General features: G+C 33.0%; 1 protein-coding gene across 1 annotated transcript in view; it reads left to right on the top strand.

The window, feature by feature from the left end:
* Positions 1 to 26,077, top strand: part of LOC128188451 (deleted in malignant brain tumors 1 protein-like) — a 42,526-nt gene that overhangs the window by 5,821 nt on the left and 10,628 nt on the right. Inside the window, exons 8-13 of the mRNA XM_052859512.1 lie at positions 1,992 to 2,142; positions 3,601 to 3,779; positions 4,078 to 4,222; positions 4,411 to 4,580; positions 5,420 to 5,570; positions 5,768 to 5,952. Coding sequence (XP_052715472.1) covers positions 1,992 to 2,142; positions 3,601 to 3,779; positions 4,078 to 4,222; positions 4,411 to 4,580; positions 5,420 to 5,570; positions 5,768 to 5,952 — 981 coding nt within the window. The remainder of the gene's footprint in view (positions 1 to 1,991; positions 2,143 to 3,600; positions 3,780 to 4,077; positions 4,223 to 4,410; positions 4,581 to 5,419; positions 5,571 to 5,767; positions 5,953 to 26,077) is intronic.

Here is a 26,077-nt window from a genome sequence, read left to right as displayed (position 1 = left end):
GATTTTTGTCTTGCCTAGATAGCCGAGTGGGGAGCGCGGTGGCCGCTCACTGCTAGGAGAATGGGTTCCAGAGGTCGTGAGTTCAAGCCTCGGTCGGGGCGGATGGTGGAGCTCCAACAAAAGTGAATTTCTCTGTGCTTTATATATATATATATATATATTATATATATATATATATATATATATATATATATATATATATATATAGTGCATAAAGAACATATCTTGAGCATTTGAATGAAACTCATGTTTAATAATACACTTAATGTCCTAGAAAATTTTTTTATTTATGAATTTAAATGTGTTATTCTCATATTAAAAAGCGATCACAAAAGGATTTAAAATTAAATGAAAATAAAAATAATACATTAAAAATTCCGAAAGAGTAAATAGATGTTTTCAATTTTAATTGATGACAGAATCTTTTCCTGTTCATTTACTGACTATTACCAACTGATGATGTCAACTTGTAGCAATAACCTTTAGCAATATATATTTTTAAAGTTGTCAAATAATATGTCATGTAATGAAATAAAATCTCCAGTAGAAGGCTTTTAAATTTCCATATTTAATTAGAATGTCATGTTTCCCTGTCTTTGTTGCTCAGGAAAACATGACATCCAAGTTAAATATTTCAAAACGGCTTAAAGCTGAAAACAATCAAAATAAAATGTTTACCCATAGATCTAATTTACGAAAAATATTAAATGGAATTAAAAACCATCTTAAAAGTGTTCAATGATAACTTATCCTATAGTTTTTTATTTGGAGATATCTACCGACGTGTTCTCGCCGAATAATATTTAGGTACTACTACTGTCGCAGTGTTGTATTGTTTGGATATATTTCACTGATTATCTCCCAATGTTTAAAGAACACGTCTCTAGCTACTTTTAAATGAAGGTCCCTGAGCCAAAAAACTCTTTAACAAGAACTAAATTTGGCCAAAATGATCTTTAGATCCCAAGATATTAAAGCACATTACACACCAGAGAAAATGATACAAACTTTAACTATTAGAGCATTAGCTTAGAAGACTAAATACAATTTTGTACCATAATATTAAACACAAGACTGAAATTTTTGCTAACATAATACACTTTAACTACTGACTATACAAGGCGTTTTTCTGACTTCTTAATTCCCTTACCGATAGCAAAAAAGTAATGAATCTACACAGCTGTATGATGGTCAAACGTTTGTGGGTTTTTCTCTTTCTGAATTAATTTATCAAATTCATTTTGTTTCTAATAATTAGCCCTAAAACTTACACATAAGAAAACGATGTTTTTTTCCACTAAAACTTCCAATGTAGTTTCGTTACAGAAACAGAACTACTTGTACATTGAATTTTTACATCCTCGTAATTTTACATCTTTGTTCAATAATATCATTTGAATACATTTTCTTTACTCAAAAAGTACTGATAGTGTAAACCGGCATCCTCTTTTTAATCAAAGTTATAAAGCAAGTTATAATGTAAATTTAATGACACTGCTATATGTGTTTAGAAATACTTTTAAAACAATGTTATTGTTTGGCATTCTTGCGCCAATAATCAGTACGATTTTAATTGTTGAATAAGCAAGGGACCTTTTTGATGTAGTTGTTTAAACAGTTTAATTACTAAACAGTAAAATTAACACAGTCAAAGGCACATTACTGGAAAAGATACTACATTGAAATGGACGATCAATCTAAATAACTTATATTTAATTGGGGTCCCTTCAGGAACTATAACTATTTCATTTAATAAAACTTTTCGGCCAAGCACATTTAGAAAATGATCAAACATATTTATTGCAGTGTTTGAATATATTTTGTCTTATTTTGGACCATATAGTCAAAACGACCTTTTTAATAGACAACGGTCCTAACCATTAGTGATTTAAACATCACTGGACACACAAATGGTTGGATTATATTAAAATTGATTTAAAAAACAAATTGAATTTTAAAAAAAGTACTCAATGCTTTATTTTTATTTTCAGCTCAAATAAACAATATTCGACTGGTAGGGGGAAATTCCTCGGCAGAAGGACGGGTAGAGGTGTTTTACAACGGAGAATGGGGAACAGTGTGTGATGATAATTTCGATGACAAAGATGCAGCTGTCGTCTGCTCAATGCTTGGTTACAGCAGGTAAAATGTAGTATGAACGTGTAAATTAAAAGGGAATGATGTCGTAGATTTTTCATATTTAAATAAATCAGTAGTTTCAATTATTACAGTTAGTCAAACTGTTTTGAAGATAAACTATATAATTAAGCTTTGATATAATTTTGAAATGATAGAAATTGAATTCCACGCCATTTAAAGGTGACTGGCATGATGATAAACTATTGTACTGAAAGCCCCCCCCCCTCCCCCTCCCCCTCCCCCCCCCCAAAAAAAAACTCCATTTATTTTGACATCACAACATCTGATTTATTATACACTGTGCTCTGCTTTGGCTAAAAAATTAATCAACTGAAAAAATCATGATGTTTATATAAATATGTAAATCTAATGAATTTAACGAGTTGGGGTTTATTGACTAAATTTATTTGTTAGTTTATGAATACACGTTTTTATGTTGTTGATTCCAGGACCTGTTTATTTAGAACACATATGGATTCATTTTTCAATGAATCGAATTTAACCCGAGTCAAAAATCAATGTTTTTTTCCGCTACATCTACATGTAGATAAATACGTAATAATCGGGATGTTTTAAATACACCCACAATCCTTGATATTTGAAATTACATGGTATTAAAACGACAGCAGACATTTTCTACGACGTCTAGCATATGTTGACAAAACATTACAACTACGCTGATTCCTCTGATCTCGCTCCTCTCATTTAAGATAATGACGTCTACAGATAAAATAACTTAAATGATTGAGCATGCAATGCATTCGGTGAAGCAATGTCTTCTCTTAATTTTTTTTGGTAAATAAAAAGAAATTAAACCAATATGGTTCATTTACTTTCCAGAATCTGTCAGGTACGAGCCAAAGTTGCTAAAAAAATATCGGCGGGAAATTTAAGTAGATTAGTCGATAATACCTGGTTTATTCATTTTCAGGGTTTTATTCAAAAGAAAAATGATATACCGTAATAATAGATGTTATTAATTTGACTGATGATGTGACGTCATAGATGATAATCTAACTGCAGTTCCCATAGCGGAGGGAAATTTAAATAAAACAATCGATATAAACTACCTGATTATCCGTGTTTCAGAATTTTATTGAAAAACCAATTACATGTTTATACTGTCACAATAGATGTTAATAATTTGATTAATTGTACTACGTATGTTTAGTTTTCTCCCCCTTTAATTAGGGGACATTTTATCAAACTCTACTATCGATTGCTCAATGCTGGGTTACCCAATTTGAATTATTCATAACAAAATTGTTGTCCTTGTTGAAGAAAATGTTTATTCCCTTTGTTCATTGTAGCATAAATGCTAAGGGAAAATAGCAAGCATTCATATGAAATGTTACTAGCGCCTGCTGAATGCTAGGTTATAGTATTTAACTATAAGAATCTCCATGTTAAAGAAAATAATTGATTGTAACGTTCCTGATTCTTAATCTTTGTAAATTGTAGCATGAATGCTAAGAGTAAACAGCAAGCATTCTTTGGACAAGGAACTGGTAGAATATGGATTGATGAGCTAAAATGTACAGATTATGACACCAATATATTTAACTGCTCACAGAACATTGTTGGTTCACACAACTGTGGACACTATGAAGATGCGGGGGTTGAGTGTAACATGTTTGCGGGTATTTTTGTCCACTTGTGCATGTATTGTTGGACTAGATTTAAAAACACTTAAAACTATATTGTTAAAGTTTAAACAACATATTTATAAATAAACCTTTATTTTCACGAAAGCATCATAGTACTAATATTTTAAATTACACGTTTTGTCTTCCTCAACTCAGCTATTTTTAGTAGAGTTCTCGTAAATTTAATGGGAATAAGTGACTACAAAATAGACAAAGATTTTGTTTGATTGGTAACGAATTGGTCAAATATTCAGCAATTGTGTTACTTAGATTTTTTTCAATTACATTAAAGCACCTAATATAAGACTCGTTGGTGGAACTGATTCACAGGAAGGAAGATTGGAAATTTTATATAACAATGAGTGGGGTACTGTGTGCAATGACTCATGGGATAGCAAGGACGCGTCTGTAGTATGTTTTATGCTGGGATATTCAAGGTATCTGCACATTTTACAGCTAGACTCATTTCGTTTTCTTAAATCAATGATTCGTTAACTAATATGTTTCTCTTATGTTACTCTAAATGCATTTCAAAGCCATGCTATTTTCAAGACTTTTTAATCAAATTTCAATACCTTAATCGTGTTTGACACATTATTTGAATTTGAAATCTGATAATTGACAGAAAAAATGCCATATCGACAGGCACGGTTCGATTTGGCCAGGGACAAGGCCCAATCTGGATGGACGATGTGTCATGCCAAGGGACAGAGAATGATATATTTGATTGTAACAAAACTTTGGTGAACCATAATTGTGACCATTCTGATGATGCAGGAGTTATTTGCTCAAAAAGTACTAGTATATTTTATCGTAAAATACATACCTAATGTTTTCAATATTCATATCGATGTTCCCGTCCTCCGAATAAAATGAAAATCAATTTCATAAATTTAACACTAACTTCGAAAAATGAATTCTTATTGATTATAATATGACGTTTTTTAAAGAAAATATTACACAATTGTGGGTTTCGAGCAAAGTTTAGTTTATGAGCCCCCCCCCTACCCATGAAAGAAAAAATTCTGTCTCATAGGGACTAACAAATTCATGGGGAGTAATAGCTCTAACCAATCTGAGGATGCAGGAGTAATGTTCCAAATAAGTAATGAATAACTGCACGTCGCTTGATATGGTAATTTTAAACACTTTTTTATCACTGTTTACAATGGGTGGTACAAAGCCTTATTGGTTGTATGAGGTGTATTTTGGATTGGTTTGTCGATGATCATCATGCTTGATTTTCGCAATGTTTTCAAATTTAGTAAATACTTTAAAAATATATTTTTCTAATGTTCTGCATTCTGCCTACGATCTTAACATAGAGTTTCGTGTTGTGAAACAATTTTTCTAGTCGGCGAGAAAATTTTAGACGTTGCTTATGCAGAAATAAATAAATAAAGGGATACATGCCAAATATAGTATTGTAGATAAATTTTCGTAGTAGACGAAAATGGTAGTAAATACTCTACCATTGCGTTTCGTCTGAAGACGAAAATGAGTACATTTCACGGAAAGGGATACACCAAGAAAACCAGAGTTAAATACCTTATGTTATTATTATACTACATAGTTGAACTTTTATAACAGAAACAAGCGCCTGTTGAACCAGTTTTTATTTCTTTTCTTTTCAGCATCTATAAACAAAGTTCGACTGGTAGGGGGAAATTCCTCAGCGCAGGGTCGAGTGGAGGTGTTCATTAAAGGGGAATGGGGTACAGTTTGTGATGATAGCTTCGATGACAAAGATGCAGCTGTCGTCTGCTCAATGCTGGGTTTACCAAGGTAAATGATGTAATTTGTGTGTTAGTGTAAGAAACAGGTATTTGCATTTATCAAATCATGTTGATTCAGAATGCTGTTTCATAATGTTGGGTTGTCCTATCCTAACAATGGAGATTAAGCATATGAATTTGTTCTAATTGATAATTCATGATGAAAATTGTTGATTTATTTAATTTTCATTTTTTTGTTTAATTTAGCATGAATGCTACTGCAAAGGGGCAAGCGTTTTTCGGGGAAGGAAATGGTAGGATATGGATGGACAATCTTCGCTGCACAGATTATAACACCGATTTATTTTCATGCCCCCAGAATGCTTTGGGTTCACACGACTGTTTCCACAGAGAGGATGCGGGGGTTTTGTGTCACAGTTATTATTTTATGGGTATGCTTTTCCATTTGCACACGCAATTATGCATATAAACAATATTCTAACCTGTGTAACATTCTAAGGTAGTTAATTTCAACAATAAATTATTTTATATATATATATATATATATATATATATATATATATATATATATATATATATATATATATATATATATATATATATCATAGAGATCATATATTAAGCATTTGAATGTAAAAAAAAATTTAATGATACACTTAATGTCCTCGGAAAAATCTAATTACCTGTATTTAAGAATTCGAATTTGTAAATCTTATATTGAAAAGCGATCACAAAAGCATATGAAATTGCAGAAAAATAAAATATATACATATTGAATATTTCGGAAAAGTAAATAGATGAATTCAGTTTCAATTTCAATTGATGACAGCATCTTTTCTTGTGCCTTAACTGACTAATAATACCAACTGATTATGTTAACTTGTGGGAATCCCCTTTGGCAATTTCTATTTGTAAGCTTGTAATGTTATAAATCAATATGTTATGTAATAAAATAAACATTGTGAGAATGTTTGATTTTCCATCGTTTTCCTGTCTTTGTTGCGCAAGGAAGCATGACATCCAAATAAATATTTCAAAACGGCTTAAAGCCTAATTGAAATTGTATCCGTTTTCGCCCGTCGTCGTGCGTTAACAATTTACCTATTTAACTTCTTCTTAAACTACAAAGCTGATTGTTACAATTGTTGGTGTGAGGGATCCCTATGGTAAGAGGAATCTATAGCTAAACTGTGAAATTCGATGCTCTACCACCCCCGGGGCGCCACACGTTGGGCCATATATCAAATGAGCCAAATTTTCAAAAATGTTCTTTATTACTCCCACACATGTGAGGAGACAACTGGTTGCATAGTTATGATATCCATGAAGCCCTCTACCAAAATTGTGAAATAGATCACCCCTAGGTCAGGGGTTCTGGCTCTTGGGTGGGCCCAATATGGCCTTTTTTAAAAAAAATGTATTAAATTTTAGAAAATCTTCTTCTCTACTACAATATATATTTGTTAAAAACTAAATGCATGATTATGATGTCCATGAAGCCCTCTACTAAAATTGTAAAATTCATGACCCCTGGGTCAGGAGTTCAGGCTCTAGGGTGGGGCCAATATGGCCATATAGTAAAAATGTATTAAATCTTAGAAAATCTTCTTCTCTACTTCCATATATTTTTGTTAAAAACTATGCCTGGTTATCATGTCCATGAAGCCTTTTACCAAAACTGTGAAATTCTTGACCCTTTGTTAGGGTTCAGGCTCTAGGGGTGGCCAATATGGCCATAAAGAAAAAATGTTTTAAATCTTTAAAATCTTCTTTACTCCCACACATGTGGGCAAAAAAATGAAAACATGGTTGTGATGCCCACTAACTTCTCTACCTAAATTGTGAAATTCATGACCCCTGGGTCAGGGGTTCAGGACATGAAGGGGGGGGGGATTAAGGTGTAAATACATATAATGTTTAAAAAATTCTTCTCTATTCTAGCACATCTGTATAAAAAAAACTGACTAATAATTATGTTTAACAGGAAGTCCTCTACTGAAATTTTAATTTTCATGTCCCCCAGAGTGTACGTTTTGACTCTAGGGCAGGGCCAAAATGGATGTATAGGTGTTATATATGTAATGCAAATAATGTCTAAAAGTTATCTTCTTTACTCCCACACACATGAAAGGAAAACTGAATTCATGATTTTGTTGACAGATCTTTAAGTTTTTGGCCAAATTTATAGGTTTCATAGTTCTTTTAAAAAGATTTCAGGCAGGGAGATGGGCGTCATTACAAATTTTTAATTGTTCTACTCCAGAATTAAACCTGATTACTGTGGAATCATTTAATTTCGTGGGGATAAATTTTTGTGGATTGTAGGGTTTTTGCTTATTCGTGGGGATGTAATTTCGTGGTAGCGTCAGTTCTCATTTTCAGTCATAAAGATGAATCTCTCTAAATTTGTTTTCGTTGAGGATGTAAATTCATGGTGGAGGACCACTAAAATTGAGCCACCACGAATTCTAATGATTCCACAGTAATTAGATGCATATATGAGACTCCTCGACAAGTTTGTGTGTGGGTTATATGCTACTCAGGTGACTGTTAAGACCAATTGGCCTCTTGTTGTTGTTTTCTTTTTTTCCGTAGATCTAATTCGACGAAAAAATATTAAAAGGAAAGATAAACTATCTCCAAAGTTTTCAAAGATAACTAATCCTGTAGTTTTGTCAAAACCAATCTTAGGAAATTAGTTTTACCTAATTCGTAATTTAATCCAACTTTCATATTGTAATACATTTATTTTGAAAAATAAGGTAAAAACTATGCTTGCTAATTTGAATATTGTAGATTGTGGGAATGCAGACATTCTGATTATCATGGATGAAAGCGGAAGTGTTGGATCAGATCACTTTAATACAATGAAAACGTTTGTACAAAATGTGATTCGAGGTTTGAATTCAGTATTTTTTAGATTTAGTGTCATAACATACAGTAATTCTGCGAGAAAAATATTTGGATTTCACGACTTTAATAATCTAAATGCCATTATGACAAGCATTGAGCAGATTCAGTATTCAGGAGGATTAACAAAAACTGACAGAGCACTTGAATACGCAAGGGTGTCAATTTTTAACACCAAGAGGGCAGATGCTGCTGGTATAGTAATTTTGTTTACGGATGGAAAGTCCGGTAACTCTGAAAAGACAAAAGAAGAAGCTGCTCTACTGCGCAATGAAGTAGTGCGCATATTTTCGATTGGGGTTGGAAGTGGACCTAAAATAGACTAGCTTCAGTCTATCGCATCGTCACCCAGCGATGAACACGTCTTCCAAATATCATCTTTCAGCGCTCTTTCACATATTCTCAATGCAGTGCAAACCAGAACATGTCAAGGTATTTTGGGGGGAACACATAGCTTGAGTTAAAATAAAATAACAATAATAGTACTTACGTTTGCATTACATTTTTTCTAAACATATTTCTTTCACTTCAGCGTCTGTGGATGGTGGATTCAGTGAATGGACTATGTGGACACAATGTAGTAGGACGTGCGGGTATGGTCTCAAGTCACGACGCCGGACATGTACAAATCCAGTACCTACCAGAAATGGCAGAAAGTGCACTGGAACTTACTTAGAAAATACAGTATGCAGTATAGCGGGCTGTCCAGTGGACGGTAATTGGGGACATTGGAGTTCTTGGTTCCATTGCAGTGTAACATGCGGTACCGGCAATCAAATACGAAGAAGATTCTGTGCAAATCCCAAGCCTGAAAATGGAGGTCGACAGTGTCAGGGATCAAGCACAGATACACTGACTTGTAATCTTAGTTCTTGTCCTATTCATGGGGGTTTAAGTGAGTGGAATATGTGGTCTGTTTGCTCCGTTTCATGTGGGGGTGGATTCAAAACAAGAGAAAGGTCATGCACAAATCCTGTCCCACAAAACGGGGGGAAAGAATGCGAAGGGGAAACTACGGATTCTCTTGATTGCAATGCTCTTGAGTGTCCAATAGATGGAAATTATTCTGATTGGGGGGCTTGGACAATGTGTTCGTTTACATGTGGAGGAGGAACTATAATGCGAAGTCGCACCTGTACAAATCCATCTCCACAATTTGGAGGAAAGGAATGCTCCGATGAATCAGGGCAATCTGAAAATTGCAATAACATCAGTTGTCCAGTAGATGGGGGTTATAGCGAATGGAGTTTGTGGGCAGAATGTACCGTCACGTGTGGGGGAGGAACTTCAATGCGTAGAAGAACTTGTACAAATCCAACACAAACAGTTGTTCAAGTAAGTTTTCTGAATATTTATCAGATTCAATAGCGATTACAATGACCAGTGTGGTTTCATAAGGACTTAAAATTCTCAAACGACTTTACGTTACGTTTCTTAATATTTATTTTATCAGTATAATTTTCTATTTATATTACCTCTTTATTATTTCCGCTTTTGAGTCGTGTATTCCTGCAAACGTTTTCTCATATTGTTTTAGTTTGTAACAATCCCGCAATGGAATTTGAATGTCACAATAAGGTGCACTGTATAGACAAAGATCATGTTTGTGATGGTTTACCAGATTGTGCTGACAATAGTGACGAAATTCCTGCTGTGTGTAAGTTTCCATGCTCCAATTTTAATATCTTTTTTAATTTATTGTTGTATAACATGCATTGAATATATCTTAGAAATAAGTAGGTTTTTTTTTAGTTTTGAGTAATTTTCAATACATTACTCCATGTAAATAGATTTGTATTTTGTAATTTTTTCAATGAGAACTAATATTTTTAGCTTATTTTACTGCTTTCATCATTAAAGTCAAAGAATTCTTAAGCAAAAAGAAAAAACGCAACGCTGTTTCAAATGAGTTTTACTGATTTCTAATGATAAGAATGTATTTGTGCATTGACAGGCAATGGTGGCGGTCAAGCCGAGGGGACTTGTCCAGAGGGCCTTTATAGGTGCCCAGACGGTTCGTGTAAAACCGGGCCGGAATGTTAATGCTGTGGAACATTTTGTTTGAGGATATTAAAGTGTGATTATTGAATACATTTATGTAACATGCCTTCTCCTGCTACTCTATCTTCAATGTATAGTTATTTTATGCATGTATATTTCTGATTTGTAGAAAGAAATTTCTTAGTGTGTTTAAGAAAAAAATGCATGTATATTTCTGATTTGTAGAAAGAAATTTCTTAGTGTGTTTAAGAAAAAAAATTATCAGAGAAAGAATTATTTGTTACATCGTGAACCTACTGCTGCATATATTAAAACAATGACCATTGTTCTTTCTTTGCAATCATTTGTCCAGTAGTACGCAACCTCCATTATTTTTTGTTTTTTCGGAAAATAATTGTTGAACATCTAAATATTATTTACTGTTGTATTTACTTCATATTATACTTGATGATACCCCGCGCAGCGCGGGGATTAACACTTTACACATTATTATGATTTAATGCTTAATATGTTGAACCTTATTTTGTTATATTTTTGTATATACTTTGTCTAGATTTTTCATTATCTTAATCCTTTAGAATTGAAATAAAAAACAAACCATTTTAATTCAAAGTTGTCAGACTCAAAGTAGCTGGTCAAAGCGGATGGTTAACTAGCCCTACACTTTTGCTATATGATGTCAATTAGTCAACCCGTTTCTAGGCACCCCGTTCTGGAAAGTTTTTTCCATTAATACTAAAATCGTATTATTTGTTCCATTTTATTTCTTTAACTTTTTCGTATTAATTCTCTGAATAGGCTCACAGTAAATATATTCACTCTATACGTAATCATTCAATATTATTGCATTGCAAATATATATTTTGATCGAGATTATCCCTTACTTGGATCCGCTAAATCGTGTCCACCACCTTATTCTCATTTGTGCTATTTTGGGCTTGTTTATCGAAAATGAAAGTAGGGTTTTGATCAATTTCACAATAATAACTTATCAGTTAAAATTCAATTATACTTTACGGACATCATCTCACATGTGTTGAATACTAAAGGTGTAAGAAAGTACTCTGGTGCAGGCATTTTGTAGTTTTTGGAAAATGCCTTAATTTATAAAGTATATATAGATTATATTTGAGGCCATAAATGTAAAATGTGATATACAAAATAAACTTAATATTTACATTTTGGTATTGATGGCAATTGGCTAAAAAAAACAACGAAAACAAAGATTAAATTTTATCAAGGAAATAATAACAATATTTAAATACAGGAAAGAAAAATATCATTTACCTTCCTTAGCTTGCTTTTCCTCAAGCTATTCACAAACAGCTGCCATGTGAGACTCAGATTTGGGGGGGGGGGTGTCAAGTGATCCAGACCCCCCCCCCCCCCTTGAAAATTTTATATTTCTTCTATTTGCATTATAAAATTACCAAAAATATGTCTCAGACCCCCGCCTCCTTGGTAAACTCAAATAACAGCTGCCCTCTTTGTTTTAAAAAATATGCTTGTACTTGCATGTTATTTGTTACTATTATATAATATTTATGCTATTTGTCAAATCTGTCATTTAACTTGCTTTAAATAAACTGTCTATCCAAATAAGTTTCATGTTTATACTTATTTTTATCTTACTTTCTTTCTTGGCGAAATAACAGTGGAATACCGGCTGAATAAAATAACACGAATTTCAATCGTTAAATCATAATTACATCATCTCCCTAAGCTCTATAAAAGGAGCAGAAGTTTAATAAACTTGTTATGTACTAAATATAGGACTTTTATTGCATGCGTGTATCACAGGGTTTTAAACTCAAACTATAATACGTTATGCAAGTTTTGCAAAGGCACAACCACACTGATATGAGTATTTCATGTAGCCTGTCCAAAATATTTATGCAGCACATTTGGACGTTTTTTAATAAAAATTCACATACATGTAAAAGAAATGCAATTGAAAAAGATGAGAGGGAAAACATTAAAGATTACTTCATTGAACATTATTAAAGACAAATCATTGCCTACCTAGATGTCAAGAGATGAAAAAATATTCTTTTGTGACCCACAATGATATTGGTATTTGTTGTCAATAATAAACAAAAGGAACTAAAAATACTATCGAACTTACACAGCCTATTGTGATAAAAATCTCGTAGCTGATTTAGCATTTAATATATCTATGTAAACACATGGACTTTCACCTGCTCCCTGCTGCGATCTGATCCTCACTCTTGCCCTGGACACAGGCATCTGCGGCTGCCCCTTTGCGAAATAAATTTGTTTTGTACCCTTTGGCATCTAAACATAATTTAGCGATGAGCATGGAGAAAACTGACATAACCTGATATATAGTGACTGGCGTGCCCCTAGCATAACAAAAGAAGATACTGAGACAATTAGGTGTGGCTGACATGAATGACTTGAGCGACAACACTGGACAAATGATATCATTTGTAGGTAGCAAGTTTATGAGTGAACCGTTCCCCATCTAATCAGTTTTTGAGTGTTTTAGTGAAATTTAAATGGTGTTCTTTGATGCAATGTACCTGTCACAATTGCATTCAAATTGTATAGGGTTCTTAAAACATTTCACCAATCTGGTAAAAAGAATGGTCCTTGTAAGTCAAAGAAAACAATATTTACAAAACAAAAACAATTTATTTACAAATATACAATAAAAAGGAGTTGTTGACATCAGTTCTTTTCGGATGGACTAGCTGGCATTCTTCAAGACGTCTCACATTAGGTAAGTTCCGTAGGACTAGGAAAGCATAAGTTTTTGGTTCGGATATTAAGTGTCCCACCATAAGTCCTTGCACAGATATTACATGGTCCACCACGTGCCCACTCCGTGGTCACATTTAAATATCGAACAACGTGGCATAAGTTTACTTATACACATATTTGACTATAGATATTGACTCATTAAACACACAGTATATTACAATTCTGGGTTACCGTAACATAACAGCTATTTAAATTACAATTACACATACCTGTAGTCTAAAACTACTTACAATGCAAAACTAATATAAACCAGAAAAATAGAAAAATATGACACTTACTGGGTTGTATCTCTCTCATACAAATAAGCCCACAGGGGGGTGTCGTTCCCAAGATCACACAGCATGGGCAACGCCCAAGATATCTCAGCAAGAGTACAGATACGTCCACACAGCTTGTCGCTCAGAATACATCTAACTTCACTCTTCAAACCAATAAGCAAGTTAATTTAAAAATAAATCATACCTGTTAAACAGGTTTTCTCCAGTAGTATGACTACACCCAGTGACCACTCATGCAAGCAAAAATATATAAATAACTCAAAAGTATGGATATACATTTCAAACAAAATTTAGATACAAGAACTCAACCAAAAAATGGGAGTATGTTTGGAACATAATTGTGACTGCACCTAACATTACTTGTTTGAATGGCATGGCCAACTTCCCTACTACTATTTTGAACAAGCTCCCCCATTCTAAAATAACCCAAAAAGGTTGTGTTAAAGATAGCAGCAAAACGTGAAGCCTCATAGTGTTATGTGCAAACAGATGGTATTGCAATTATGATTTTCCGCAATATGTCCAAAGTTATGGGTTAACGATTATCTGTCTATTCTTTGGAGCGGCAATTACCCAACAGAGTTTTCTTCACTATAAAGGATTGAGTTGTGTTTGAGACATCTGAGATTTTACAATAAAATGTGATTCCTGCTAGGTAATACTTAATGTGCTGAGGCTATATTTGTGAATCGCCAAGTAGGCGATGAATTGTGTGAACTGGTAATGGGTAGGAGACCGTATGATTCAATGGTTGTACGAAGCTCTGAATGCATTGAGCATGCAAATACTTGCAGAGTACAATTACTTATTATAATTGGCTAGGGCGAGGTTCGGCAGTGCTCGAGATCTATATTGCAGATCATCTTGTAAAATGAAATGGGTACCTTTGTTGGCTGCTCATCGGTCCCTGGAAATGACTCTCTGAACCTTGACCATTGCTGCCAGGAATGAGAGTTTGCTTTTACATTTTTAATACCCTCTATGTGCTCCCCTCTGAATAATACATTATGTAATAGAGATTGCAGGACCAAAGGTCGAAGTATATACATAATTTGCTCTGATTTGGTTGTTTTGGAATTCAAAATTGATACAAAAAGCCTTGTGGTCAGTGTGCAATATATGGAGAAAGTCATATCAATAGATACTAACTCTAAAAATGTAACCTGTTTGAATATATTGGAATATCTCTATTCATGTGGCCATAAAATGTAAGCCCAAATATTGCACCACAACCCATATCTGAACAACCTGCAGTGTCAGTAAATAACTGCATGTCAAAGTCTCTACCTGAAGGAATAGCCCTAATACAAAAATTCAACAACCCTGTAAGTTTTTGCAATTGCTTGAGTGTTACCTTTTTTATACAACATAGATACTAACACTGCCTTGAGCTGACATAATTTGTCATGAGGTATCTGAACAGTTATGTTGTTAGAATTAACTTTTAAACAAAGAAAAGTCAAAACTGTTGTGGGCCTATTATTTTCTCATTAGCGATATGAATCCGAAAGTTAGCACAGATATAATATAAATCCTGGCATGAGAGTTGTAAAATCCAGTGTCCCTGGCCTACCGGCCCGTAAGAACTCATCTAAATAATGTATAGCATTGCTACTTTCCGACTGTTCCCTAAGTGCCCATTCTAAAAAAAAGATGAAAATGTCTCTATTGCCAGCACATCCAAAAGGTGGACACATATCTATGTAAACTGTGTCCAGACCTTTGAAACCTAACAAGTCAAAATCAGAGGGGTTTATTGGTAAAAGTCTAAATGCTCTTTTTATGTCCAGGCGTGCTACTAAAGCCCCCTTCCCAACTTAGCTAGCATATCGAGTGCAGTCTTAAAAGATGTGTAGCTCACCGAACAATCAAGTCAGTAACGCTTAATCCTGATAGATGATGGATTAACCTAAATGTTCCATCTCTTTTGGGTACTAACCCTATTGGTGACAATCTAAGGTTAGGTAAGGGACTAGTGGTGAATGGGCCAGCCACTCTACCTAGATTTTTTTCTTAATTTTTAGTTCTATTGCTACATTTTCAAACCAATAATGACTGGATATTCCGACAATCTGTTACACGTCTTGGCCGTCATAAGATATATAAAACCCCTGCGAGAACCCATGTATTAATTCAGCTGCTATGTTTTGGTCAGGATGGAATTGTAAATAACTCTTTAGCTGTGATACATTAATGGGAGTAGATGACATTTTATTGACGTCCAAATAACTGAATTGGTTTTGGGGTGTTGGTGGCTGATGGTGAGAAGACTCTGCTCGATGATTGTTGTATGTTTAACCTGGTACCAAAATAGTTTGTGGAAGGCCTTAAAAGGTGACATTTGGTGGAGGGGTGGTTCAGTGAGCAGCGGAAACATCGGTGTTTATAGGGGCTAGGCCTTCTTTGACAGACCCCCAGTAATTAAAATCAGAAGAATTGCCAATTTGCACGGTATTGTTTCGAGAGGAAGGTAGAGGGGCTTGCATGTACAACAACCATAACTCTTGGTCGACCATTCCGAAAGACATATTGCGGTTTTGCTTCTTTTTAAAGCAAAACTGAACATCATAGTTGCGCCACCCAAGGCCTGCTGACCTGCCAGCACCTCAACGGACAGTAAAAATGATTTTAATAACGCAGGGGTGCATTCAGGGTGTGCTGCAGGATAAATTGATGAATATATGAGAAGTAATTCTGTCCAGGTTTGGATATCATTGACAAGTTTGGCCTTTGGTTTGCTGGCCATAGCGAGGCTGCCATCCTGTACCGACATAAATTGGGTTTCATCGTCGGGATCTGAAGCATTTCCCCGTAACTCAGCTAAGTTGACATACTGCCCATTTAATATCTGAATTTTAATTTTGTTTGGCACATTATAGCCTAACTCAGAACTGTAGCTGACCATTTGGCCTGCTTGATAGCCTATACCCGCTGAACCTGACTAAGAGAAATCTAAAATTTAGTGCTGGGTATTGCCACTGAAAAAACGTATTACGATATATTGCAATACTTTTTTCCGTATTGCAATATACCACAGTATAATCATTTTCATTTCTTTGGTGTTTTTATTTGAAAATAATTTGAAAAAAAATGACAACATACATCATGTTTTTTTTATTTCAACTTGAAATACTTTAAACACTTATTTAGTGGTTATATAACCTTAATGAATATTTAATTGCCTTATATAAAAAAAAAATTAAGATATCAGAATAAGTAACATCTGAATGAGCTGGTAGCACAATCAACATAGCAATGATTTGAGTCACTGTGGATTTTTTTAAAGGAAAATTAGCTTGTCCACATAGAAAGGGTTTAAACAAGCTCTTTGACTTGTAACTATGTCGCCTGCTGTGGAAAAAAATCTCTCTGATGCAACAGAAGTTGCAGGAATGCACAATATGTTCTTTGCCAGGGTGGCTTGTCTCGAAATTTTGATATTTCTTTCATTCTGAGAACAGTTGCGATAGCACATTGCTTTTCAAGAAAACGACTAACCATGTCATATGCCGAATTCCACCTTGTAGGCATATCAATTAGTAATTTGTGAGCAGGTAATTGTAGAATATCAGCTTGCTCTCTAAGTTTTGCAGTTGCGACAGAGCTTTGATGGAAAAAAGCAACTATCTTTCTCATTCTAGAAAGAATATGGGATACTTGCTTAACCTTGAGAGACTTCTGTACAGCAAGATTAGGTGTATGAGCATAGCATTTAATGTGACATTCGGTTTTGAACAAAATTCCAGCCTTGTCCATATTGCTAGCATTGTCCGTTACTTTTGGAGGATTTGGATTGGAAGGTAGGCCCCAATCTTTAACTGCCTGTTCCAACGCTCGAGCAAGGGTTTTACCTGTAACAATAATAATATGGATTTCAATAAAACTCTTTTAAAATTATCTTGCTTTTTTTACATTATTTTAAATCTTTATTAATACATTTTTTTCAAAAATAAAAAAATACCTGTGTGATTTTCTGACAACACTTTGGTCTAAAGATCAAAATATTGTAAACTCCAGTCTACATCCAAAAAATTGCTGTTATTGTAATGAAAGAATCAGTACTCCTTGAGGTCCATCCATCAGTTGTCAATGCTACATACAGGATTTAATTATCATTTAATGAAATTAATCACTGATTACATGAGGAATAAATATTAAATACTCTATATGCACCAACCAGTAAGCAGTACATGTATATGCACTAAACATCCAAACAAATATGTAAAATAAATTAGTAATTTTTCTTCCCTTTTCCTGAAGCATAACATTTATTAAATTATTTTTTAAAAAAATTGAGATTACCTTATCTGCATTCTTTAGTTTCAATTTCAACTTTGCCTGCTGTTCTGAGTACATTTTTGGGATTATGACTTCCGAAAACTGCTTTCGTCCAGGGATTGTGCACCTTTTGTTATTTATTATCATTAAAATGAAATAATAAGATGGAAATAATTTTACAGAACTGAGTCAACTGACTAATTGTGTGACTAGACCGAATTCTATTTTTACTATCAACTGGAAATAATGAAATAAACGTTTATCCAAATTATATTTATTTTATTTTTTTAAGTTTTAAATCGGATGACTGTTTCATTATTTAAAAATAATTTTATTTAACACTTACCTGGGGTCAAGGATTTTAACAAGAGAAATAAATTCGCTTCCTTCAATCATTGAATAAGGACGAAAATCCTTGATGATTACCCGATCTATTTGCTCTGTAATTGCTATTGCTCTCGGACTTTGACTGGGATACTTTACACCAAAAGACCCCCCCTCCCCATCACTGCTGTAAGTTTAACCTGACCTTGGAGGTTTTGAGAAGGTTGTGTCACATTGTGTGTGTCCTGTTTTCTGACTCAGACCCGACGAGACATCCACATTTCCATGGTGTCGCCTCATGTGGATAAACAAATTTGTTGTACCCCCAGAATACTTTTACAAATTCGTTACAATAATTGCAAATTGCGATATTTAAGAAGAGTTTCTTGTTTTCCACCTTTAACTTTTAATGATTTCATATGGCTGAATTAGCTTTTTCATTTTTTGCAAGTATTGAAAAGGCACAATCATACTGATATAAAAATTTCCTATAGTCTGTCCCAAAATGTTTATGCAGCAAATTTGGACGATTTTTGATAAAAATACACATATCTGTTAAAGAAGTGTAATTTAAAAAAATTAAAGGGAAATTATCAAACTTAAGATAAATGCAATGACACATTTTCATTATTTACTCGGGAAAATTAATGGGAACCGAACAGATTTCTTACGGAGGGTTATTTTTGACATTTTTTGTTCATTCGGAATACCTGGCACAATTTTTCAATTGTTATCATCTCGGTCTGTTGCAATGCAATATTCCCGTGGGCTTCTTTATTTTAAGTCGTGAATTTTAATCTGATAAGCTAGAGGGTACGTTTCAAGGAGAAATCTTTCAATACTTTTGAATAAACATCTCTTGAACCATGAGGTATATATAAATACATTGTATCAAGTTATGAAGCAAACTCTTTTGGGACAGAGTGTAATGTGCATTTAGAGCCTGTAAAAAATCAGGATATGATGACATCTGCGCACATTTAAGAATAGGTTCAGGGCGTAACACCCCCCCCCCCCCCGCGCTTCTCCTCCACTATTAAATAATGTATGAGTATCAATGTAAAATGAATTTCACTTCAATGAAAGTTAAACGTAATCCAAACTCCAACTCTTTTTTGTGTGTGAAATACATATCTACATCGCACTTTGGATCGCTCGTTGCTAAAAAGTACTCGGGAATTCAATAATGGCTACGGATGTCATGATTAGTCCGGGCATTAAATCCGAGTTTAGTAATCGGTGCAAAAAGTACTGTACCTGTATATCACTTGTTTTCCCGTTAATACTTAAATTAATATACAAGGACATTTTCTTATTTCATATCATTATTAGACATCCACAAAGTATGTAGGATTCCCTAATTCTATTTTCTACGGAAATTCATTGTAATTCATTCTCTGACTGAAATCTAAACGCTCCGTTCATCGATTGTTTGAAACCTTCATCGACCAAATGAAAATCATGGACTGCACAAAAATAATTATGATGATGTCAGACTCAAATTCCCATTTAAGAAGACATGGCTTTTTCATTTTTTAATGTACTGATGTACATTAACAATAATTGATTTAATGTAATTTTACTTTCTGTATGCGATTCATTAATTTGTTAAATGAAAGCTGTAAAAATAAGCAATAAAATACTTTCTTAGATGATTCATGTTGATACAGAGGCGAATGTGGTGAAAAAAAACAGACACGGATACATGTACGTTTCTTGAAATCACAAGTGTAAAGAAAACTAATTCAAAATTACCCCCGTAATTGTGACAGACACAAGTGCGTCCAGTCTAAGAGGCCACTTAAGTAAAGTACGGTGAAACTGACGAGAACCCACGCTCAGAGAAAGAGGCGCCTACCTACATGCATGTACTTCCTGGTTATAGGGATAAAAAAATTATGTTTACGATCTTCGAATTCGTAATACTAGTCATCCTTAAAATTTCATAATAACATGTGTAATGAATGCTGATTAAAAGAAGATTGTAATTTTTAAAAAAGTGACCGTTATTAAAAGATTTTTAAAAAAAATGCTAATTCCTCACTGTCTATAAATGAACTGAAAAGAAACTAAAGAACTATTTGTTGGGATTTTGAATTTTAATTTATTTTAATAATCTACTTTATGAATGGCAAGTATGTTGATTCATTTACAAATCCAATTAGGGACAACTTTTTTTGTTAAAAAGATTTTTGAAAAGTAGCCTTTCTATTAACAGGATTGTCGAAGGAATCCTCAAGAATATATCAAATACGATTTATAACATCCGAAGCGAAAGAAACTACAAAGAGCCTGATCGTGTTATGCTGGTATTGAATATTGGTTTTTCGGCATTCAGGACAGTATAAAAGAAACCAGGTCAATTTAAACAAAATTTAAACGCAAATTTTTGATATACACATTTTATTTTGGTTTAAAAAAATAAAATTTCTGAAGAAAAACATCATGCTCTAAGATGAAAGATGATGAATTATTTTCACTTTCACCAATTATAAGTTAACTATACATCTATTATAACCTTCTTGAGAGGATCTAATGGGCCTTAATCCCCTGTCGCTAGCATACACACGGGGTTAATAAGGCCGTCTCTCTCTCTCTCTCTCTCTCTCTCTCTCTCTCTCTCTCAATCTTGAGTTCATCTTAACTATATTTGAAACTATTTCTTCAACATTCAGCTTATTGGCTATGGTTTTTAACAATTTATACTGTGACCTCTAACTTACAATTACAATATATAAGTAGCTTTAGTGGTCACATGTTTGCACTCTACGGCAAAACGAGGACAAATACTCCGAGAAAGAAGAATTATAAAAATACCCATAATCTACAACTTTTTAAGAACCTTTGAAATGAAATTTGGGAATATATAAACTCTTATTACTAGTATTACGTTGCATAAAATATATATGTAGCTGATAACTTCATGTAAATTGCGATGATTAATGACAGCTTTCGGTTCTGGTCATAATTATTGAAGATATTATACAAAACAGTATTTTTCGTACAAGATAATTAATCGATTTTTATAATTGACTGATTGATTCATTCACTAATTGCCTGATAGTTTACGATTATAAACTCTATTTTATAACACTTTAATCGCAAAATAAATGTTTCAACATAGATTCTTCTCATATATTAACTTTGACAAAACAAACTAATTGAAATACATGTTTGGATTGTGTGACAGGTTGAGAAATGTACGTAGAAACAACATACGATAAGAAAAATTGACATACTTTTAACCAAGAATATAAAATGATATAAAAATATTAAAAATAGTTTTGCCTCATCATGTAGTGCTAACAGAGTACATGTTATATTCGATATTTTAAATTTTTCCACGTTTGTCCTTGAAAGACGTTTACTTTACAATTTAAACGCTAAGTTTTGAAACAGGAAAGTGTTTTCATAACAACAGTTTTCCTCGTAAGTAGCGCTTCGACCAATCACATTGAATGAAAACGAGGTGGTTTTTCCAGGTTTTATTTTCATTCCTTTGTTATCAGTATATATATATATAAGATTTTTTTTTTTAATTTCTATATTCAGTTCTAAGCAGAATGAATAATACCTTATGTCAAATCAGGGTATAAATTCAAAATGGAATCAAGCAAAAATACAGTACAATTTATTTGTATAATTTTCTTTGCAAGAGCCGCATTTCTTGACGGTAAGTACATTTTTAACTCTAACCATATCTCTCTCTCTCTCTCTCTCTCTCTCTTTTTTTTTTCTTTCTTAATAAAATTGATCATGTAATTTATATAGAAATAATGGATGCAAAGTTTTTGATTTTAAATAAATTATTTTTTATAAAATGCATACGAGGGTTGTCCCAAAATAATGTAGACAGGACTTATAATTTATAATTTGTTCACTGCAATTTCATTAGACTTCTATGTTTTCTTCAATGATCCTTTGGCAAACAATACTGAAAAATTTAAATCTGTTCTTTATTTATTTATCGAGAAAATAAATAATTATTAACAACAAGTTTTGTCAGGCGGCGCAATGTGCGACGTCGAAAATCTCCAGTTTTACGTTGTTGCTAAACCCTCCACATCGTTTTACGATAACATACGATAACCTACGTTTTATTTTCGAAAATGTTTTAGAAAAAATATCATCTTTTAACATGTACCATGAGTGCACATTCAACATATATTTCTAGTTTTGTTTTGTTTTAAATATATTTTCTAAGTACAAACGATCTATCGGCTTCAAACATGTCCTGTATTACTTGTTGTCTAACGTCCGTCTTACCGATATGTGTCGTTCTGCATTTTGACGTCCATTGTTACAACGCACTTTGAAAAATTACGCACTTGGAATTTTTTTTTCAAAGTGTGTTAATTTATATATGAATAATGGAGATCAATGTATACTATATTTCAACTGGCTTATTGCAAATATGATGTGAAAAAAGGATACCTTAATTCTGTTTTACCAAAACTATATGATCTCTGAGAAGTTCAATGCGACAAAATTAACCCACATCCTAATGCTTGTTTTTAAGTTTATAATAATTTAATGTTCGTTAATGTTAATATTTTTTTTTTTGAAGTGATTTATTTGATTAGAATACGAAAAGAGGGTTACTGTTAAAACACATAGATTCTTTAACATACCAATGGAGAAATTATTGTTCGGCCAGCTCGTTTTTTTTAATAACACTTCATGTACTTATAAAGAGCATATTTCTTTTTCCGCTCTTAAATGTTTACCCAAAGTTACTGAATGTTATATGTTTTGGAAGGAAAAATGAGGTGTAGGCGACCTTCTTTTTGTAATCAATTAAATGATGCACTGGTATTTGACCTGTGTCTTTGGTTAACGCCCACCCCACCCCCATCCCCGTTCTAAATACGTTAAATTAGATTCACGAGTGTTAACAAATCATCAAACTAACAACAAATTAGAAATTCAGTTCCAGAATTTCTGATGTAAAAATATTTTTTCAAAGTGTGTTAAAGGGGCATGGTCACGATTTTGGTCCAATTTTATTTTTCTGCTTTTATTATTTGCAATGCTTTAAAAATACATTTCTAATGATCAAATTAAATTTGGGTGCCAGTCGTTGAGTTTTAAGCAAGATACAGGGCTCACAATTATTCTTCGTCATGTAAACAAGGCTCGGGCCCTGTTTTTGTTTACATGTGTTCAATATACCAGTAAAAATCGTTTTAAAGCTGGTTTGTCTATCTTATTATTCATTTTAAGCATAAATAAACAGTTCCTAACGATTAACACATTTATTTTAGGTCTTAAACTGGAATTTTCACCTCAACTTTCGAAATGTTAACAAACGCTTTATTTACATTGCGAAGTATTGTAAGCTCTGTAACTCGCTTATATCTCATCAAATGACGCTCAAATTCTGGTTGCCTATTCAAAATGCCTTACTGAAGCATTGTAAACATTAAAATCGAAAAAATAATTTTTGACCAAAATCGTGACCATGCCCCTTTAAGAGTGTCGATACTAAAAAATGTTGATGTACATTCATAACGCACTTTGAAAAATTTGCGTTGATTTTGTCCAAAATTTAACGCACTTTGAAAAAAAATTTCAAAGTGCGTAATTTTTACAAAGTGCGTTGCCACAGTCCATTGATATCGCTCGGGGTTTCTTTTTTTCACTTATTGTCATCGTACGTCTTCAACTATTTTCAATGTTGTTTAACTACTTTAACTACTTTAAAACGCATTTCTAATCGATTTTGTTAATTTCATTTACTCCCAAAGCCGCTTAGGATTTATTTCATGGTTTTTACAAAATTGTATCAGTTACTGCTACGCCGCCTTAAACGCTGACATCGTCATTTTATTACGAGTTAATTTTACAACTTGTCACAAAACGCGCTATATAATATTTAAAAGTTTGTTTTGCCAAAACATTTTCGGAGTAACTAATATTATTATCAAATATCAATGTATGTTTTATTTGAATTTTTTCATTCAAAAAGTACTTTTCCTCGCAATTTTCATTTCATTATGTTGATTTTAACTTCTTTTTTTTGACATTTTGCCGCATGTCGAATTTCTGATCTAACATGCTTTCATTTCACAAATTTAATCTCAAACACTATTTGATTTTAAAACATTATTTGAATGCAAATATCTTGAACCCTATGTGGCACAAATTTCATCTTCCTTTGTCATCGATTAACTGAATAACGCCACTTGTCTACGTTATTTTGGGACAACCCTCGTACAATCGCTATTTGATATTAGTAGCATCGGAAGACTTCATGTATGCATTCCAAAATCCTAAAATACAAATTTAAAAGTAATTATGGAAATATAATTTAATAAAATTCAGAGAACACATAATTTTTGTTAGGCGTTTGAATTTAAAATTGTTTGTTGTTGTAAAGGAAGAAGTCTAGATGCCTACAAACCCTCTCCTTTTAAATTGTAAAACTAAAAAAGTTTGTAATACGTTCCAAAAAAAATTCTTATTCTAATCGTTTCAAGATTTGACAATATGTAAAAGTGTAAAAAAAAGAAAAAAAGGTCACAATTACTTACTTTTTTGGACGAATTATGATCAAAGTTTAATAAACTGTCCGATATTTAATTTTCCTTCTCCTTTTTGAAATTCGTATCACAGGTAAAAGGACGCAGGTATGAATGACATGTTTGAGTATATATATCAAGAAGTTGTAAAATGTACCAACTAAAATGGCTTCCTGATTATAAGCCTTGTAGTAAAAACAAATATAGAATCAAAAAATTAAATATTTTGTTTGGTATTTTATGCATGTATGGAAGGAAGCATGAATTGCTAAATAAAAATAATAACAAGTGAAAAGCTGTCAATGTGACAGCAAACCGGGTTTTCTTTTATGTGAACTGTATCCATAATCCATGTAAACCCGTATCCAGTGAGATGGAGTACCCTAAATGCAATATTTTGCCAAAAAATGACTAAGTTCAAAAACTGGTATTTTTTCATAATTAATCAGAAATCAAAATCCTAGCAATATGCACACCTCTAATATATGTATAATTGATCTGCAAAAGACCAAGGAGGAGTTATCCGTACAATGGGAGTATCCTATATGCAATATTTTGCCAAAAATGACTAAGTTCAAAAGCTGGTACATTTTTCATAAATTATTGGAAATCAAAATCCTAGCAATATGCTCACCTCTTATATAAGTACAATTGATTTGCAAAAGAACAACTTCCTATCTTGAAAACTGTAGGAGGAGTTATCCGTACAATGAAGGTACCCTATTTGCAATATTTTGCCAAAAATGACTAAGTTCAAAAGCTGGTATTTTTTTCATAAATGATTGGAAATCAAAATTCTAGTAATATGCACACCTCTGATATATGTACAATTGATTTGCAAAAGAACAATTTCCTATCTTGAAAACTGTAGGAGGAGTTATCCGTACAATGAGGGTATCCTATATGCAATATTTTGCCAAAAAATGACTATGTTCAAAAGCTGGTATTTTTTTCATAAATTATTGGAAATCAAAATCCTAGTAATATGCTCACCTTTAATATATGAACAATTGATCTGCAAAAGAACAACTTCCTATCTTGAACACTGTAGGAGGAGTTATCCGTACAATGAAGGTACCCTATATGCAATATTTTGCCAAAAAATGAATAAGTTCAAAAGCTGGCATTTTTTTTCATAAATTATTGGAAATTAAAATCCTAGTAATATGCTCACCTCTAATATATGTACAATTGATTTGCAAAAGAACAACGTCCTATCTTAAAAACTGTAGGAGGAGTTATCCGGACAATGAGGGTATCCTATATGCAATATTTGCCAAAAAATGACTATGTTCAAAAGCTGGTATTTTTTTCATAAATTATTTGAAATCAAAATTCTAGTAATATGCACACCTCTGATATATGTACAATTGATCTGCAAAGGAACAACTTCCTATCTTGAAAACTGTAGGAGGAGTTCTCCATACAATGAGGGTACCCTTTTTGGCAGCCGCCCGCCC

This window comes from Crassostrea angulata, chromosome 6 (assembly GCF_025612915.1).
Source record: "Crassostrea angulata isolate pt1a10 chromosome 6, ASM2561291v2, whole genome shotgun sequence".
Classification (NCBI taxonomy): Eukaryota; Metazoa; Mollusca; class Bivalvia; order Ostreida; family Ostreidae; genus Magallana; species Magallana angulata.
This window is presented reverse-complemented; position numbering and strand designations above follow the sequence as displayed.